Source organism: Dermochelys coriacea, chromosome 4, assembly GCF_009764565.3.
Source record: "Dermochelys coriacea isolate rDerCor1 chromosome 4, rDerCor1.pri.v4, whole genome shotgun sequence".
Taxonomy (NCBI): domain Eukaryota; kingdom Metazoa; phylum Chordata; order Testudines; family Dermochelyidae; genus Dermochelys; species Dermochelys coriacea.
In genome coordinates, this window is record NC_050071.1 from 110,216,612 (window position 1) to 110,231,404 (window position 14,793).

At 40.1% G+C, this 14,793-nt stretch overlaps 1 protein-coding gene across 2 annotated transcripts in view; it reads left to right on the forward strand.

Moving 5' to 3' along the window:
- PPARGC1A (PPARG coactivator 1 alpha) overlaps nucleotides 1-14,793 on the forward strand; it is a 507,763-nt gene that overhangs the window by 474,497 nt on the left and 18,473 nt on the right. For both annotated transcript variants that reach the window (XM_038401087.2, XM_038401088.2), the window contains exons 6-8: nucleotides 3,846-3,891; nucleotides 4,000-4,073; nucleotides 13,422-14,334. In XM_038401087.2, coding sequence (XP_038257015.1) covers nucleotides 3,846-3,891; nucleotides 4,000-4,073; nucleotides 13,422-14,334 — 1,033 coding nt within the window. The remainder of the gene's footprint in view (nucleotides 1-3,845; nucleotides 3,892-3,999; nucleotides 4,074-13,421; nucleotides 14,335-14,793) is intronic.

Genomic DNA, 14,793 nt, shown 5'->3' on the forward strand with positions numbered 1-14,793 from the left:
ATGGGTCGTCCTTCAGGATAGGTTGTAGATCCTTGATGATGCGTTGGAGAGGTTTTAGTTGGGGGCTGAAGGTGATGGCTAGTGGCGTTCTGTTATTTTCTTTGTTGGGCCTGTCCTGTAGTAGGTGACTTCTGGGTACTCTTCTGGCTCTGTCAATCTGCTTCTTCACTTCAGCAGGTGGGTATTGTAGTTGGAAGAATGCATGATAGAGATCTTGTAGGTGTTTGTCTCTGTCTGAGGGGTTGGAGCAAATGCGGTTATATCGTAGAGCTTGGCTGTAGACAATGGATCGTGTGGTATGATCTGGATGAAAGCTAGAGGCATGTAGGTAGGACTAGCGGTCAGTAGGTTTCCAATATAGGGTGGTGTTTATGTGACCATCGCTTATTATCACCGTAGTGTCCAGGAAGTGGATCTCTTGTGTGGACTGGTCTAGGCTGAGGTTGATGGTGGGATGGAAATTGTTGAAATCATGGTGGAATTCCTCAAGGGCTTCCTTTTCATGGGTCCAGATGATGAAGATGTCATCAATGTAGCGCAAGTAGAGTAGGGGCATTAGGGGACGAGAGCTGAGGAAGCGTTGTTCTAAGTCAGCCATAAAAATGTTGGCATACTGTGGGGCCATGCGGGTACCCATCGCAGTGCCGCTGATTTGAAGGTATACATTGTCCCCAAATGTGAAATAGTTATGGGTGAGGACAAAGTCACAAAGTTCAGCCACCAGGTTAGCCGTGACATTATCGGGGATACTGTTCCTGACGGCTTGTAGTCCATTCACCTACTACAGACAGGCCCAACAAAGAAAATAACAGAACGCCACTAGCCATCACCTTCAGCCCCCAACTAAAACCTCTCCAACGCATCATCAAGGATCTACAACCTATCCTGAAGGACGACCCATCACTCTCACAGATGTTGGGAGACAGGCCAGTCCTTGCTTACAGACAGCCCCCCAATCTGAAGCAAATACTCACCAGCAACCACACACCACACAACAGAACCACTAACCCAGGAACCTATCCTTGCAACAAAGCCTGTTGCCAACTCTGTCCACATATCTATTCAGGGGACACCATCATAGGGCCTAATCACATCAGCCACACTATCAGAGGCTCGTTCACCTGCGCATCTACCAATGTGATATATGCCATCATGTGCCAGCAACGCCCCCTGCCATGTACATTGGTCAAACTGGACAGTCTCTTCGTAAAAGAATGAATGGACACAAATCAGACGTCAAGAATTATAACATTCAAAAACCAGTTGGAGAACACTTCAATCTCTCTGGTCACTCGATTACAGACCTAAGAGTGGCTATCCTTCAACAAAAAAGCTTCAAAAACAGACTCCAACGAGAGACTGCTGAATTGGAATTAATTTGCAAACTGGATACAATTAACTTAGGCTTGAATAGAGACTGGGAATGAATGAGTCATTACACAAAGTAAAACCATTTCCCCATGTTATTTCTCCCCCCCCCACCCCACCTCATCCCCCACTGTTCCTCAGATATTCTTGTTAACTGCTGGAAATAGCCTACCTTGCTTGTCACAATGAAAGGTTTTCCTCCTTTCCCCCCCCCCCCGCTGCTGGTGATGGCTTATCTTAAGAGATCACTCTCCTTACAGTGTGTATGATAAACCCATTGTTTCATGTTCTCTGTGTGTGTATATCAATCTCCCCTCTGTTTTTTCCACCAAATGCATCCGATGAAGTGAGCTGTAGCTCACGAAAGCTTATGCTCTAATAAATTTGTTAGTCTCTAAGGTGCCACAAGTACTCCTTTTCTTTTTGCGAATACAGACTAACACGGCTGCTACTCTGAAACCACAAATTCACTGAGGCTGAGCTTGTCTGTGGTTTTGCAATGAGATTTGCCCATGAGGAAACTAGGTTCTTTTGAAACTGAACATTTTCAATCTAAAGGAGGAAGCATGCCCATGTGCATTTTTATTTGCATTAAAATAGAATAGAAATTGGAAGTTCTAATAAACAGCCAGTAAGAAAATTGGCATTGTATTGAGTAAATATTTCCTCAAAATTGTGTGTGAGGGTGTTTCTTCATAGCTGTTGTACTTAGATTCAAGTTCAGTAGCACACAAAACCAATAACTGGTGTAGTGGTTTATAGCTTGCTAGGTGAGTTTAGGGCTGTTTGAGAATTAGCCACTATCTGCTTAAATCTGGGGTCAAATCAGAGGTCTGAGAGGTAGCATCTGAGTTCAGTTCCCAGCTGTATCCCAGATTTCCATGTCACTGTGCCTCAGTTTTCCAGTATGTAAAAAATGTGTTATTTTATACTTCTCTTCGCTGTTGTGAAACCCTGGAGGAGATTTTTCAAAAGCACAAAGGGTGATTAAGCACTTACTCTCCATTGAAAGTATCAGTCATCTATAGAGCGCCACATAGATTTTACTCCATTAGGGTGGATATGCTTCCAGAAACTTTGTTTATGCTCATTGCCACTATGGTTATAAATATCTTGATGCTTTTTAGCCACTTAAACCGTAGATAGCCATTGGCGACTTCGGCAAGTTTTAATGAACACAAACATTTGTCTAGTAAAATAGGTATGTGCCTAGCTAACATGTCTAGAAAACACTTATTCATCTCATGGTAGCTCACTAGTTAGTATATGGCAGCAGCCATACTGGATCAATCAAGGGAGCTGTTTAGGTCAATTTCCTATCTCGGGCTGTGGCCAGTTCCTGATGCTTCTGAGGAAGGTGAACAGACGTGCCTAATTTCCCTTCTTGAATTTTCATAGAAGGAAAAGAATACCTGGCTCATGAGGATTGGTGTAGACTTTTTTAAAAAATGAATGATCTCATTGATTTCAATACTCTAGAGTTTACAAAAATAATTAATTTGCATGTAAAATCCTTTGATGTCAGTAGGAATTCCACACCTGGAATGAATGCAGATTATGCAAGAGTCACACTCTGGACAAGAGATCTGCAGTGCAGGAGTGTTAGAGAGAAAGATGGTGTCTTAAATAATTAATTTGCAGAAGAGACCCCCCCAGCAGCTGTTCTTGATACAACACACACTGCCTTTAAAATTAAATCCAACTCCTGCAAACTAAAATTTGCAAGTAGTACTGTTTTTAATTTTTAATCACTTTATTAGCAATTAAAAAATGCTTAATTGGTTGAAAATATCTTAGTCCTTGGTTTGCTTTGTAAAAAGGCAGATCTGAACAAATGGAAACTACAAAAGAGTTGTATTTTGTAACTAAAACTTTCTGTACACTTATGTTAGTTTAAACCATCTGTGACTATATCTGTGGCATGCCATAGTTTGCAGAATAACTTGCAAAAAATTTGGATTATAGCTGATTCAGTGGTGGCCTCACAGAAACAGCCTATTCTCATCCTTGTATATAGAACTGTATTCTGTAGAAGTAAAATCAACTGAATATTCATAACGTCCTGGTGCTTTGTAGTTATTCCGCTGCTCTCATTTCCAAAAAAAGGTGAACTGTAGCTTAAATTAAATCTAAGAGAGATAACATTTTCACAGCATTTCTGTAAATTTCTCCATTGACTGTTAACATGTACCATTCTATTTTCTGAAAAGTTCTTTGCATTTGGGCTTTATAACATACTTCAAAGACTCAATAATTGATGTAAATCAGTGTTGGAATTTAGGTGCCAATAATAAGGGGTCAGAATGGATCTCGTTTTTATTTAGCCATCAGATAAACCTGAGGTGCCTTCTTGAACTACTGGAGTTTAGCCCTAATGGACTCGGGTAGAATTCCTGCACTGATATAAAAAATATACAAATATAAATTTCTGAGTCTTCACAATATTTCATAATCAGTTTCTTTTTTTCCTTCTTCAGCCAAACCAACAAGTTTATCACTTCCTTTGACACCTGAGTCACCAAAGTAAGTATTAAGAAATGTAAAAGTTTACAGAAGGGAGGGGGCTTTAATACATTTTGGCTACAGCAACTCAATTTCAGCTTGTTTTTATAAATGTGCCCTGTCTTCCAGTGATCCCAAGGGTTCCCCATTTGAGAACAAGACTATTGAACAAACCTTAAGTGTGGAACTCTCTGGAACTGCAGGTGAGAGATGTGGAATGTGAATATTTTTTTTCTGTAAGCCTGACATTTTTTATTTGGTAAGAAATGTATAGTGGGATGTTAAGGAGGTCTTCAAGAGATTAATTTTAATGGTTTAGCATTGACTCTTTACCTAGTTGCCTCACACGGGGTATGTTTAAAACTGACTTCAAACCTACAAGCAGAGCATGATTTCAGGAAAAATGTGAATGAAAGCATTTGTCTGGAATGTTTCCCCATTCCCTCAGTGATTTGTGTAGTGTCGAGCATTGTTTTTCAAATACAGATCCCCCCGCACAGAATACAGAGGTTGCAGATGGAAAAGTTGTATCATTGAGTTAGTCTGATGCTAATGTAAGGCTGTTCCTCACAGCACATTTTGGTCAGTTCTAGATTTGCTGCAAAAGACAGAGTTTCTTCCTCTTTCATTGGGAGACTATGCCACAGCCTAAATGGAATGTTTTTCTGATATTCATCTTAATCTTTCCTTTTCTTAATTTCATCCCATTAACCCTCTTGATACCTCCTTTGAGCGATCTCAATCATTCCTCTCCTTGCTTTCTGGTGTTTTCATCCTTCAGATATTTGTAGACTTTTATCTTGTTCCCTTTTAGTTGACATTTCACCAGGCTATACATGTTTAACTCATTTGCTTTTACCCACAAAAGTCAGTTACTCCAGATCTCAGATTATTTCTGTTGCTTTCCTCTGAATGCCCTCCAGTTGTCTGTATTATCATGGGAATGAGGTGCCTAGAACTGAGCACAAGATCATGGGTGTAGTTGCACCAACATTGTTTAGAGAGACTATTGCCTCCCTGCACAGCACAATACTAAAAGACAGTGTAGTAGAGATGCGTTTCATTCATGAACATGTACAAGGGCGGATGCTGAGATTAATTACTTAAACTGTAGCAGTGTTCTATGAAGGTCAGATCTACAGCTGGTGTAAATCAGCATAGCTCCATTGAAGTCAAAGGCTGATTTCTACAAGTTGAGGATCTGGCTCTAAGTTTGTAAAGGCACTTTGGACTATTGATTTCATGCACACAAAATCATCCTTTCACTTCAGACGCTGCTTCATTAATTCAGCATTTAAACATAAACTGAGGCATCCTGATAATCTGCAGCCTTAGTTGCTCCTTATTCAAGTGAGGGGAAAAAAGGTCTTTTGGACAGGAGACCATCTTTCAGTTATGTGTTTATACAGCACCTAGTACAGTGGGGTTGTGGGCCATAACTGGGGCTCCTCGGTGCTAATACAATACAAATAATAATAATTAATTATAGTGTCAAACCAGAATGGTATGCAGGATTGCTCTAGCCGTGTTGGTCTCAGGATATTAGAGACATAAGGCGGGTGAGGTAATATCTTTTATTGGACCAACCTTTGTTGGTGAGAGAGGCGAGCTTTCAAGACACGCTTGGTCCAATGAAAGATATTACCTCACCCACCTTATCTCTAGAATGGTGACATTTGATCTCTTGGGAAGAGAAGGAACATAAGGTTCTTTCAGTTGCTTTCCCAGGGCAGATGGTACTAGTGGGTAGGGAAGAAGAGCTCCTCATAGTGTGCTGCTGGTATCTGACTTCTGCAGTATAGCACCCAGGCAGCACAGGGTATAGCACTTGGTAATCCACATAACAGCACAATTATGTGTGTGGGAGTCTGTTGCCATTGAACCCAGTCACTGAACAAAGATGCTATATGATGTAAAAGACATCTTCCTTCCTCCCAATGGACCTCATCTTTATAAAACCAGATCAGATGTCTTTGCAAAACCAGAATAATCATGGCAAACTACTGTGTGTACTCATGGAAACCAGGTGAGCACCAGACCCAGTGAAACCACCTTTGTCGTCACTGCAAAGCACATCGGGACAAGACCAGTCTTTTTTGTGAGGCGCAGCAGCATTATGTTAAGGCTTGGGTTCTCCTGCCACCATCTGAAGGAGGAGGTGGTGACATGATGAAGTTCTACATGATAATTGTTGAAATGGCTCTACGAAGAGCAAGGTGTCATCCATTCCAGCCTAGAAAATCAGGAGCCTGCACTTCACATCGGCAGACTGGCCAGAAATACGAAGTCAATATGACTTGAGGCTTTGTAGTGGTGCCACAAGTCATGACAGTTGGAATTGCTCTGGTATTAGCAGGTTCATTGCATAGATTCTCCTCTGTGTGTAGCAGAAAAAAGTAAAGTCTATAGTCATGCACTCCAACCACGTGTATCACTAGCAGGTAAAAATACTGCAATGTGCTGATGGATAAGTGCCACCATTGGATGAGCTATGTGAACAAGAGCATTATACCAGGGATATACTTTGCCTTTTTTCTGTAGACCATGTCACTTCAGTTAGTTAATAAGTGGGATGGGGAGGGGGTAAAAAAAGAGAGGTGGAATACTGGCCTTGGGAGTTGACACTTGACTACCTAGCAGTGCTCCTGCCAGGTGTCACATCATAGCTATTTCTTTTGTACATCCAAATATTCGCCTTTTTTTCTGTTTCATTGTATTAATCTGTTCCTTTGCGTATATACGCAATGTGCAAACAGGTGAGTGGAAGTGACCCATTTTCCAGTGCATTATTATTTATTTATTTATGTATTATGGTAGCGCCTGGAGATCCCAGCCCTGCTGTGCTAGGTACTGTACAAGCACATAAAACGAAAAGAGATAACAATCTAAGTGGGCAGTCTTTGCAGGTCAGGGCCTAATCAATAATAAAAATAACAGTAGCAGTAATGATTAATAATACTTAACAGTAGTATAAAGAAAGCCCCTCACAACTCCAAATTCTACCCAGATGACTGAATTGCTTAGTCAGCTTATATAGCACTCGCACCGTCTATTATAATTTAAATGGCAGTTGCCTTGATCTCACTGCTGAACTGAAAAGACCATTAGTGGTGTTGCTTGCACTATCAAAGCACAAAGTATGTTAGTATAAATTGCAGCTGCCTTGATCTCTCTGTTGAAAGCAGCTACAGTTCCCTCACCAATGATTTAACTATACATTAGAAAAATAATAAATAAGTGAAAGCATTCCCCACTCCAGCCATCAGTGTTCATCACACGTACGTAAAATTGAATTAAAACCTGTTCTTACCTAAATGAACTTTTTCTTTAGAAGTGGTTGCATATTATGCATGTGTACTTTTTTCACCTTTCTAAAACTGAAAAAATAATTTCCATTTTATAATTCCAATATTGCCTACAAACTTCATGTAACCCCTGGAAGTTAAAAAAAGAAAATAGCTTTTAGAGGGGACGGCACATGTGTAAGAGGTTCTTAGCCTGGAACATACTCCAAATTGTCTACAATTAAACATCAAGTCCCATTGCTACATAAAATCACCGCCCCCTTGGCTTATTGCTGGTTAAAACAGTAAAACCTCTCTGCCCTTAACTATATTACACAAATTCTAGATTGTAAGGCATAAAATAGTTTCTTAAAGAAACGTGTGTATGTCACAATGTACTGTGGACTGCTGGAATGTATAGAGTAAATACAGGGGGTCAAATGTCCCACGTGGTGTCGTCAGCAACAATTCCAGTGGAGTTCAACTGGCTCATGCTAAGGCTAAACTGAGTTGTTGATTCAGAGCTGCTTATGGAGTCTGGAGAAAGCTGTACAGACAGCCAGCAATGGGGTATAAATGTCCCAGGAGTCATTTAGCAGGAGTAGGATCATGCTGCTGTACTAGCAGCATCCCCTCTAGCAATCCTAGGAGCAGAAGGAGAATCCTGCTTGGCTAGCAGCAGGAGTAGCAGTAGCCCCAGCTGTAGCAGCACATGGAGAATCTTGTTGCTGATTGTCATCAGAAGGAGCAACAGTATCCAGCTCAATAGCCCCATTTTCAGCACAGTCCTCCTGACTGGCAGCAGAACCAGTGGCAGGAGTTACCTCCCCAGCATCAGCAGCAGCAAGGAGCAGCAGAACCCCTCTCGTTAGGTCTCAAACAGGAGTGGGGCATAGGGCATCATGCCAAGCAGTCTCTGCTTCTGCAGTATCATTCGGATGGGCCAGAAATAAGCCTGACACTGCAGGACTCCAGTGGTGTTTGGCCTCCTATTGCTTGTCAAGCAGTTGCACTTGTAGCCCTCTAGCGGCCAAAAGCCACACGTAAGCAGGTTCTGTTCCCTCATTGGTTGTTGCTGGTTCTGCATCACCCCTGTCTGTCTTCAGGACCCACTCAACCACTGCAAGCTCTTTTTCTCTCCTATCCATGACTCATTCCTGCCAAGCAAAAGCAACACGGTACACCCAGTGATAAGCCACATCTCTGCTTTATGCTGCTCACTGGTCAAAGGGCCTGTGGCCTGGTCCTTCCTGACAAGCTCTAGTGCTTCCTCCCCATCCCCAATTTCCTCTGACATTATCATGGTTGAGGAATTCCTCCCTGTCAGCCCTTTGTTAACCACAGATGTGGGGATCAAGTGACTGTTGGGGTATGCTTGGGGACCTGTGCGTGTGTAGAAGTGATTGCAGAGGGCAGTCATTCCCAGGTGCTGATCCCGATGCCTCAGTATCTGGCCACTGCTGCTCATGCTATTTTGAAAATCAGTGGCTTTCTCAGCCCCACATACTCTCCCTGCCTCCTAACTGGCTCTGTCCCAAAAGCACAAAGACATTGTATAAGGTGTATCAAGGGATGGCTTAGTGCACACTTGCAGAATGATGACACTCCTTCACACAAAAATCCTTGTATTTATGTGAGTAAAAACTCCTCCCCAAATTTTCATGCAGTCAAAATTTGGTCACTCGGAAAATCTGACAATGAAGTGTGTGAACAGAGATTGAATAGTGATTTGGAATTCATATGCATTTTTGCAAACCCCAGTATTCACCCATCGCTAGACCTGAGCAGTCCCTTGGTTGTCAGAACAAATACTTAAATTCTACCAGGCAAAAACTTCTTTGGCCTCAAAATGATTTCTGGTACTTTAGACAGAGAAAGAGAGATTAGTCCAGAGGGAATAAAATCTAGTAAATTACTAGATATTTTCAGGGTCTATATTTGTCCTCTGCGGTACTGACAACAAGATTAAACTGACTGCTCAACAAGCATGTAGTTTTTTATTATATGATGGCTATTTAATTTTATTATGTTTTCCTGGCTTCTGCAGTCTTGTGCTGTACAAAAGCTCTACCGATTATTTTACTGATTCAGGCTATTATCTTGCATTCAGTGCTTTAAGTGGCCTTAAATAATGTTTCTCTTGATAATCCCATTTTTAAACTCATAAGGTATAAAGGAATCCATTTTTAATAACCCTCAGAACCTCAGTGTGCTTGTACAAAGGTTCATCGAGATACATTTCCTGAAGGATGTGAAGGCTCCAAAAATATACCAACAAGCAGAAGCATCATCAAACATTTAAATGCTAACAGTAACATTAAATTTTGCTGCCTATATGAAACAGCATTGTAAATGAGTCTTAAAAAGTCAAGATGTGACATTTACTGTAAATGTATTCCCCTAATTTATTCTGATCAACCTAGCTGAGCTAAATGAGTTAGTAAGTTTTCTTTACTGCAGCTCAAGGAATGCATCTAGGTGATATGAAAACTTCTGCCTGTCCTCACAGACTTTTCTCTAAAACAGGTCACTGAGCTGAGCTGGCGGAGCTGGCGTACATATAAAAGTCTGTTGTCACACAGATGTAAGAAGTGGTGCTGATTTGGCATATACACTATTTTAAAGCAGAGATCATTGAGTGAGTTCATAGTATATAGATGGAGCGAGGCAAAGTACAAAGTTACCATTTCCAAAGCCATTCAATTAAAGAAAAGTCTCTACAAAGAAAATGGTTTTATAGTATGTCATGAAAAAAATACTTGCCTTTTACTTTAAAAAAAAAGAGAGAGGTTTTAAAGGGGATGATTGTAGCGTATGTACCACTTCTAACAGATTTGCTGTGCAGAAGTACATAAGTGTGAGTGATGTAGAGGTACTTGTTTATTATAGAGCACATTTCAATGCAGTAATCATAAATATTGCTAAGGTTGTGCTCTGTTGAAATATGACCTACATACTCTTGATTGTTTGTGTTACGTGATTTGTCTGACACCCATTACATTCTGGGTAATGGCAGCCATTTGTTGCTGTGCACAGCAGGCTCTTTTGACAAAAGAAAATAGGCAGCAATAAAAAAGCTATAGTCTGAATTACATTCTGCACAGTGCTGCACTGCTGAGAGTTTGTGCAAGTGTGTTAACAATGCTCTGAACTGCCTCTTGTCAGCCTTCAGCCTGTAATGGCCATCTGTCCTTACATAAATCTGTCAAAACCTGCTAAGTTCAAGAGAGAGCCCGGAATATACCTTGTACTGTCAACACTCAAATGTACACATTCGCAGAGAAATCAGCCTGCATGAAATAATTCAAAGGTTGGAGAATATTTTAGCACTACTGATTTAGGATCATGGTGTGAAATTAAGATCACTGTGTAAAGATGAGCAAAGAAGATACTGATAATGAATAAGTATTGAATTAATTTTCTCAAAGTTTAGCTGTTTGGATGCTGAGCATGGGAGGGGCTTGGAGTGGAGAATTCAGCAGTGACACAGACAAAACAAAAGCCAACTCCAAGCTTTGCTGCAAACTAAAACACAAACCTTTTATTCAGGTTTCAAATGTCCATTGAACTTTTTGAACAATTTATTTTTCATTTATGCTCACTTGTGCACTTGATGCTTCTGTCCAAGAGCAGAAGGACGGGTGCCAAAATGCCGTGAGGAAACCGTTCCTCAGGACATTGCCAGCGTGGTTTTGCAGGTGAAAGAAACTCCAGTAGCCAGGCTCAGCACCTGGACTTTTAGGTTCCTCTCTACACCGAGCCTTGGTCTCCTTTGTGGTTGACTTAGCATCACTACTCCTGAAAGCAGTTACGCTGTGCGTAAAGCCAATGCTCACATAGGGCCAATTTAACAAAGGAAGAATGCAGAGATGGTTTTATTTGGCATGTTACAGTATAAATAGTTTTTGTTTTGATTTAAAATCAAAAGTAAATAAATATTTCAAATGCTGACAGTGGCATGCTTATTTTTATAGAAAAGCAGCACCTAATGATGGGGATAAATATTCTCCCAGGTCATTCTTCCTGAAGGGGCCATTTTGGGTTGCTTTTTTTTTTGTTAATAAATATAAAAATTCAGTAATTAACCCTGGGGTCACTCATGGGGTATCTAATTTTACAAATCAAAATGCTCTTTCTGAATTTTATTTGACAAAAATAATAGTATTTACTCATTAATTATTTGTTGATTCTGAGCCATTATTTTTAATCCAGAAATGGTGCTGTAGAATATCAAAGACAATTGTTCTCTTCAATTTAGCCAACTGACATTAGCACATCTGGAATAGTTAGCATGCACATATAATTGACATTTGGCTAGTTTGTTAGGGGGTAGGCAAAGAGGAGGAGAAAATGGAAGATGTGAACTGACGGGGATAGTTGTACCGATCATGAATTTAAAACTTGGGCAGTTTTCTGAGGCAGCTTTAACTTGAGGGCCAGTGTTTGTGTATTAGGACTCATTGCCCTTGATGGCATTCAAGGAAAGCCTTAGTACACATGAAAAGTTCATAAACATTATTTTCAAATGTTCAGACAAAATCAGGCTTTTCTTTTGCATCAGGTATTCATGTCTTGCTGTTCCTATCTGGTTTTTTTGTTTTCTTGAACAAATTCATTGCCGCTAATGCAGTGGGACTCCCAGTCTCCATTTGTGTCCCTTAGAGAGCACTATGTGTTGATGGAGGCTTTTCCTTCTTTGCTGCAAACTGCTATAAAACATGTTCCATTTGCATTGATCTGCTGAGCTCCATTGTATGGTTAAAAATACAAAACAAGAGGAAACTCTCTGCCCATATTTGAAATAGGCATTTTCTCAAACTGTATTCACATTCCCTGTCCATTCTCCCTAGGGAAGTGATGGAAGGCCCATTGCCTTCCACTGGGCTGGACAGCATTAGAAAATACACTGCATTGGGTTCAGAGTTGGTGTAAGGGATGGACTAGGTAATCTAGTATTTTTTTCTGTCTCTCTTTGTGATATTTTCCTATCTCTGGCTCAGATTCAGGAAAGCACTTAAGCACATGCTTATCTTTAAGCATATATTTAAGCCACAGGGAAGTCAATGAGATGTAAATGAATGCTAAGTTAAGCATATGCTGAAGTGCTTTCCAGAATAGTAACGTTTTCTTGAACAAGAGCCCCAATTTACTATTGTTCTACATTTGTGAACACAGTTGTCCTTTTATGCAATGTGAATGTCTCCTTGTATGAAGTCTGAAGGAAACTTTGAGAGCAATACACTTTCTCCACACAGAAATATTGTAAAATTAGCTGTAGATGTAGCTTTGGCTCCCTGCTTTTTTAAGGATTACATGAGTTATGTTTAAATTTTCATCTCTATCTAGAAATGTAATTTAATAAATTATCATTCTGCTGTGGAAAAACCTGGTAGTTATTGACATGACATTTTTCTAGTCTTTATTTAGGTATGTGTTTAGTTGATAAACTCAGGTAAGTGTCAGTCTCTCCACCTCATGACACTCCATGAATATTTAGTTCTAAATAAAATGGCTCATTGTGGCTGCAATATTTATTGTTACAGTTCACTTAGGTTTTTGCTGCAGAACCACATTTTAGGCAAAGTGTATTAGTTATGCTTACAATAATGTATTATACATACATTAGCAATGGTTTACTAAGTTAATGAACTGGGGAGGCAAAGAATCATTGCAGTCAAGTTGTATAGTTGCTGTAGTTACTTGCATTAGTGCACTGTGCATTACAGAAGTTACTTTGGTAGTATTCATTTCATTTTTCCAGATTTGCTTTCGTCCAGGTTTTCATCTGTTAATTTCTTTGGCTTCAGGACAGACTTCTTTGGTTTGGGGGAAAAAAGAAACTATGTGAAAGCTAAAAGTAACATCCTCAGTATACATCTTATGTAATAAATACAGTTGAAGCTAATACCGGACTCTATCTCTCTCTGTATAAATATATACATACAGCACATACACACACAACATTAAAGTCAGTAGTAGATGTACTTGTAAAAAAGTGACAAAAATAATGTTGAAAACCTTGGGGCAATGTGTTAATATTTGCTAGTGTGTTGATGTTGTTAGCATTTCTGTCCAAAAATCTAAATACTATTGCTGGTACATAACATCCTAGTAAAGTCAATTTATGGTGACAGAAGTACTTAGAGAAAGCAAGTTTGTTTTTTTCAGGCCATGGGAAGGGACTCTTGGTTTAATTTCTTTTTCAAAGAAAAATCTGTGCTTTCTGGAAAAGCATTTTTCTCTGTTAAAATTCTGTCATTTTTTTAGGCCTAACTCCACCTACGACCCCTCCTCACAAAGCCAACCAAGATAATCCTTTCAGGACTTCACCCAAGCTGAAGTCATCATGCAAAACTATTGTACCACCCTCAAAAAAGCCCCGCTACAGTGAGTCTTCCAATTCTCAAGGACATAACACAATCAAGAAGAGTCCAGAACAGTCTGAGCTGTATGCACAGCTTAGCAAGACAACGATACTGTCCAGTGGACATGAGGAGAGAAAGGCAAAACGGCCTAGTTTGCGGCTGTTTGGTGACCATGACTACTGTCAATCTGTGAATTCAAAAACCGAAATACACATTAAAATATCCCAGGAACTTCAGGACTCCAGACAACAAGAATTTAAAGATTCTGTACCTGGGTGGCAGTGTCAGATTTGTTCTTCTTTAGAACAAGACCAGTATTACAAGAGAGAGACTTTACAGGCAAGTAAGCAGGGTTCCCACTCTAGCAGTCGAAAGCAGCTCCAAGACCAGGATATCCGGGCTGAACTGAATAAGCACTTTGGTCACCCCAGCCAAGCTGTTTTTGATGAAGAGGCAGATAAGGCCAGTGAACTGAGGGAAAGTGATTATAGTAATGAACAATTCTCCAAACTACCTATGTTTATAACTTCAGGACTAGCTATGGATGGCCTCTTTGATGACAGTGAAGATGAAAGTGATAAACTATGCTACCCGTGGGATGGGACAGAAGCCTATTCATTGTTTGATGTATCGCCTTCTTGCTCTTCTTTTAACTCCCCATGCAGAGATTCAGTGTCTCCACCCAAATCCTTATTTTCTCAAAGATCCCAAAGGATACGCTCTAGATCAAGATCCTTTCCTCAACACAGGTCTTGTTCCCGTTCTCCATATTCCCGATCAAGGTCAAGGTCGCCGTGTAGCAGATCCTCTTCCAGGTACTCTCTGAGAAATGCAAATGTATTTATAATGGACATGAAGGAAAATAATCCAGAAGCAGCTGAATCTAGAGCAGCTCCTTTTATTGCCTTTCAGATAATTAATCTTGAAGATAATGGGATTGTTACACAAAACACTTGTTGCCATTGTCCTTTAAACTTGCCAATGTTGAATACTCCTAGTGGAGACAGTCGGATCATAAACAGAGCAGTCAGTGAGAAATTTACTTAGTTAACTGATTCCATTTTCTGCAAATCTACCGTGTTCCAATCTAATTGCAATCCATATAAGATAAAGTTCACACTGGCTGACTTGGTGCTCTGTGTTAGCATGAATAAGGGATACTACAAAACAAAATACATCACTCCAAGGCCCCTAAGTTAACTATGAGATCACAAACTGTCACTAGAAAATTTCACTGGTTGCTTCAGAGAAATTGTAGGTTCAGGTAATATGTA